The following is a 4,720-nucleotide window of genomic DNA, read 5'->3' as shown; positions in this document are numbered from 1 at the left end:
TACTTCTGAAGCCCCTATGTATTGATGCACGCAGGAGAGTAGAGAACTTGGGACTGCGATGAAGACCGTCTCAAGTTCTGTCGTCCACGACAGCTAAAACTTACCTGGCCCGTGATCAAGCCGCCGACTATATAAAGCTCTCCATCGACCTCGCAGTACCGGAAGACAGTTGGGTCCTGCAAGCAGGGACTCACAGTTGAAAAAGCGCAGCTTCTTATCACTTCGGCCGAGGTTAAGGAAAATCTAGAACAGAATCCAACGGACGAGGGTTGTGCGAGGGGGTTTGGTGGGAGTCGGAATGTGCGGTCCCATGACTTGATTGAGTACGGACTCTAAGCCCTCAGTAGCCCTGGCGACTCCATGCCGTCCCACGTGAACTTGAAACCGGTTATGAACGGGCGCTTGGACCCATTCAGAAAGCTATAAGCGCGGCAGGAAGTCGTGGAAGCAGAATGACAGCTGGGCAGGGCACGAGGACAGCTCACGGCAGGCGCGGAGAAGACGGCCTGGGGAACGATGATGTCGTCGAAGTGCCACACGAGAATGAATCCTTGCGTAGCTCTTCCTGACTTCTCGATTCGCTCCTCGAAAGTAGCGTTTTCCATACACGCGTACGAGATCAGTGTGTCCGAGCTGAGCGACACCATTCACAGACCCTGTCCGTTTAGCCGGTCGTACAAAGGTACGAGTTCAGATACACTATCTGTGCTCGACCGGCACAAAAATCTAAGGTGACTAGTCCATTCGAAAACAACGCCTGCAAAGCCTCACTCTGGAACCCATTGAATGCATGTAATCAGTTTGGCCTTGGAGTACGTGAGGTCCGTGAAGTTCATCATTTCTTTGAGTCCCTCGCCATTTGCTTGTGTGGTGACGAATTCCTCGGTACCGAGTGTTGCAAAGTCCTCCCCGAAGACGTTGATTGTTTCATTCTGCTGCAGCGCTTCCTCGACTCTGAAGGCCGGTTAAGGTGGAAAGACATGCAACTGAACCGCCGAGCTCACTAGCGCGGAGGCAAAGAGAACTTAAGCGGCACCCGGCTTGGCGTCCAGACCGGGCCGCATCTAACGGCGCAGAATTTCTGCTACGGCGGCCTTCTTGGCTGCCTTGGGGAACTGAAGTGAGACAATGAAGACGTGGTCCGCTGCAGGTGAGACAAATCGCGCTTTTATATGGACCTGAGAAGTTAGAATGTAATCAAGGACGGATTCGCCAAGCATTACTAGTTCAATGTAACATCGTTTCCCTCGTGCTGCCTGGAACGCACATTAAACACTTGGTACCTCTGCTAAGATATTGCACGACAGATCAGTGCTTCCACAGCCACCTGGCCCCTGACTGCTATCCAGAGGCAAGTAGAAGCCTAAACGCTCTGACGCAGTGTGAACTGCAGATGTGAGTCTTTGTGGGTCTACGAACTGGGCAAGGGCAGTGCTAGCAGGGACTTCTGTATGGCTGTGGCGGCGACTTACAGACCGGCGACGCGAGCAAAAAAAGCCGCGAACGCTTTATTTTCTTGGTCGTCGAAATTCGTCTTCGCCTGCATTGTTTGGACAGACGGGTGGCCACGGAGCAGTGGGGACAACGGTACAATCCATGCCTCAAAAGCAGGAACTCTTGGCGCTTCCCAGAGATCGTGTAATGCAGTGCAAACTGTTCACAGCCGGAATACTTGACTCCGGGGGAGCTCGCAGCCCACGCAGCCTATCTGGTCCTTTCAGTTCTCCGTATGCCGGAAGTGTACCAGGGTGGGTATGGAAGCTTTCCGTTGTTTGCTTGGCGCTCACAGTGGAACGAGTATCCTGTCGCGGACTCAGCCGAGACCTCATACGCCTGTGTGACGCAGACTTACCCATAAATCGGCATTGTCATACTGTGTACAGGCATTTTTCGGAATGCATAACGAAGTCTGGGCCCCCGTCTCCGCTGTCGCGGAAACGGCCTGGACTCCGAAGTCGAGCTCCTTTCGCAGGACTACAAAATTGTTGTTCTGAGGGAACATGCCTCAAGGAGCTCACTGGGACCCATGAGGCCTCTTAGTCGACCGTTACTACACTTAGCAATGCAGAAAGCCACTAGCGTAGGCGGGACGAATCGAAATTCCGCCGGCGGAGGCGCTAACATACACATTCCAGTGATGACTAAAGCGAGTCACAACTCCCTGGAGACCCGGCGAAACTGAGTCAGTCCAACGCCACTAACTTTCTGAGGTCGGCAAGAGTGGATCTTGTCGGAGGTCGGTTGGAATTTGCGTGTTTCGCCGAAGAGCCTGTGCTTTCTGGATACAATCCTTGATATGAAAGGGCGTTTTGGCTGGAGGGTCATCTGCCTTATCTCTTCCTCAGTTACGTTTGACGTCGTGGAATTCCACTTTCCGGCAAGAATGGAGCCACCGAAAGTGTGTCTCGAGGCTCCCGTTCCCTGCTCGTTCTTGAGAAGTGTTGCCGTCCGCTCCTGAGTGTATCGGGCCTTCGCCTCTTGTCGCCGCTCATTGATAAGCTGAGCAACTCCGAACACGCACACCGAGAAATAAATATGGACTCAGGCCGCACCGGTGAGCAACGCACCCGGCTGTGCTCTCTTGAGCTATCACTGCAGCAATTCACGAGGAGTCTTTGCCGCTCTCTAACACATCGCTGGTGTGAAGGGCTTAGTTTTGCAAGATAAGCCATCAGGACTTAGTAGGTGAAAGTCAGAACTTCGTGAAGCCACAGCAAACCCAATCAATTTTTGTCTGGTAGACATACCTGCACTGTTTTTTCATAAGCGAGTTCAGTGAAAATCCAGACGTAATTGCTTCCGTAGAGCTTCTCCTCGTCTCGTACAACGAGCAGCTCTTCCAAAGAACACATCTGTAAACCGAGTGGGGTTCCCAAAAAAGGCAAGTGTCCGGCAGGAGCGTGCATAAAGGCGCAGAACCAAAATGACGTGTGTTCCATGCCTAAAGTGGACAGCGCAAACGCAGTTCTGGGTCCAGTTTTACGTGAGGTCGGGAACGGTACGAAATACTCCGTGCACCATAATTGTAAGACTGCGCCATCTCTCTTCCCCGCAGATTTCAGGAGCGGTGTCTGTTCTGTGCGCTGAAGCATGGGTACGATATTCCGGCCACACAGCCGTTACGAGCCTCAAACTATATGAGCGCTCAGTTTTCCGTAGCGCCATACCCGCAGAACTGCTTTGTGGTCTGACCAGTCCGAGTCTTTCCCTAGTTTCTGTATTTCTTGGAAAACTTCATTCTTGGAGAATATCTTGTACGGCACCAGGATCTCCGTGTCCTGGTCGCTGACGAGGAGGCCCATTCGCTTTAAGTTCGCTTGCTTGACCGTGAGTCTCCCCACTCCGTCCTGGTCCGCCTCCAGGTTGAGATGCATCCTTCAAAGCGCACATTCAGAGAATCTAGTTCTCGTGCGATCGCAGGTTCCTCTACGCTAGTTCCCACAATTGTCACACACGCGATATCAGCTTGTGGTTTGACTGAGGTGGGGCAACTACTGTTCGGATGACGGGCGGGTCGGCTAGTTCTGGTCACACGGGTCTAGGGCACGTGCTCAACCCCGCCGGCAACCACAAATCTGCCATCAAACTAGTGGTGGGCTGGCCTCGCACGTGGATTAGATGGAAAGAAAGCCGCGGTGGGCTCTGACTCTTATTTTTCGAGCAGGACTATTGGATCGTTGCTGCAAGAGCACAGGGCTCGTGAGTGGTCTCTTGAGTGCAGCTGGATCCAGGGCCTTTTCGCTATGAGGTTCTTGTTTTATCACGCCACGATCTGAAGGAACTGCCCTTTCACTGCGTGAACAGGCAGTTTACCTTTTGAGAATTTCGGTCTCGGTTATCTCGCAGAGAGCGGGGCTGTTCAGGTCTTCGCCATTTTGACCTGTACTTTTACTAGTGTCATCGTATCTGAGCCCCTCCGATGGACAGCCGTCTGGTATGTCGCCGTCCTTTATGTAGGTTGCAGTGCTAGCCTCCTTTCCTCTCAGCTCTGGTGGGGCAACGTCTTTCTCCAGGTATGCTGCATTACTGGCAGGCTCGGGTTCCCCGGAACACATCTCAGTCCTGTCACTCCGAAGGCACTCCCCATCGTTGGGGGTAGTTTCAGATGAGCTAGCAGCGCTTGACATAGCGGGGAAGTCCTTTGGCACTGCGAGGGCCGAGCCGGAACATTCTGGTCTTGAAGGTTCTTGCTTATCATCAACTGGTATCTCCGCTTCACCGGCTTGTTGTCTCGTGGGAGCCACTGGATTTTGCCCGTCATCAGTCCGAAGCGATGCTCCCTTATCCCGTGACGAGTCTTCTCCCTCGGGTAAATCGGGAGCAGAGGAAGGCACCGGTACTTCACGGTTACTGCTCTCCATTATACTCTGCAACTTCCCAAACGAAGCCGAGCACCGTATCGAAGGGTACAGCACGCAACGGAAGCAACTGCCGGCATGCGTAGCTGGCCCGTGGATCTCACTTAGTCTAGTGGAAGCACCTGGAAGTTTCTTTACTCCCTGTCTTCCACTTGGTGCTTGCGAGCAGTGCACGAATCAAAGTACTGCATTACGGAGAGACCCGGGTGTTGGCGGCGCCGTTCGACGCGGTCTCTGGGCACAGACATGAGCACGGAGACCGGCGGCGCACTTTTCAGACTGCAGCTGAGGGCAGCTGTGCAGGCTTTGTTCATGGCGTGAAGGTCTGCCATCTATTCTACGATGCATCAGGTCTACCGTCT

The 4,720-nt window shown here is 53.3% G+C and overlaps 1 protein-coding gene across 1 annotated transcript in view; it reads right to left on the bottom strand.

Annotated features, from left to right (window-relative positions):
• CSUI_000362 (wd g-beta repeat-containing protein) overlaps positions 1 to 4,367 on the bottom strand; it is a gene marked incomplete at its 3' end in the record, with an annotated part of 8,052 nt that extends 3,685 nt beyond the window's left edge. The window contains exons 1-9 of the mRNA XM_068060596.1: positions 3,814 to 4,367; positions 3,168 to 3,375; positions 2,748 to 2,852; positions 2,203 to 2,499; positions 1,853 to 1,990; positions 1,473 to 1,540; positions 772 to 954; positions 486 to 633; positions 105 to 176 (exon numbers count right to left, since the gene is read on the bottom strand). Of these exons, the coding sequence (XP_067927427.1) occupies positions 105 to 176; positions 486 to 633; positions 772 to 954; positions 1,473 to 1,540; positions 1,853 to 1,990; positions 2,203 to 2,499; positions 2,748 to 2,852; positions 3,168 to 3,375; positions 3,814 to 4,361 (1,767 nt within the window). The 5' untranslated portion in view covers positions 4,362 to 4,367. The remainder of the gene's footprint in view (positions 1 to 104; positions 177 to 485; positions 634 to 771; positions 955 to 1,472; positions 1,541 to 1,852; positions 1,991 to 2,202; positions 2,500 to 2,747; positions 2,853 to 3,167; positions 3,376 to 3,813) is intronic.
• Positions 4,368 to 4,720: the final 353 nt, after the last annotated feature.

The sequence above is a fragment of the Cystoisospora suis genome (assembly GCF_002600585.1).
Source record: "Cystoisospora suis strain Wien I chromosome Unknown contig_157, whole genome shotgun sequence".
Classification (NCBI taxonomy): Eukaryota; Apicomplexa; class Conoidasida; order Eucoccidiorida; family Sarcocystidae; genus Cystoisospora; species Cystoisospora suis.
The sequence above is the reverse complement of the archived record's forward strand: the minus strand, read 5'-3'. Positions and strand labels throughout refer to the sequence as shown.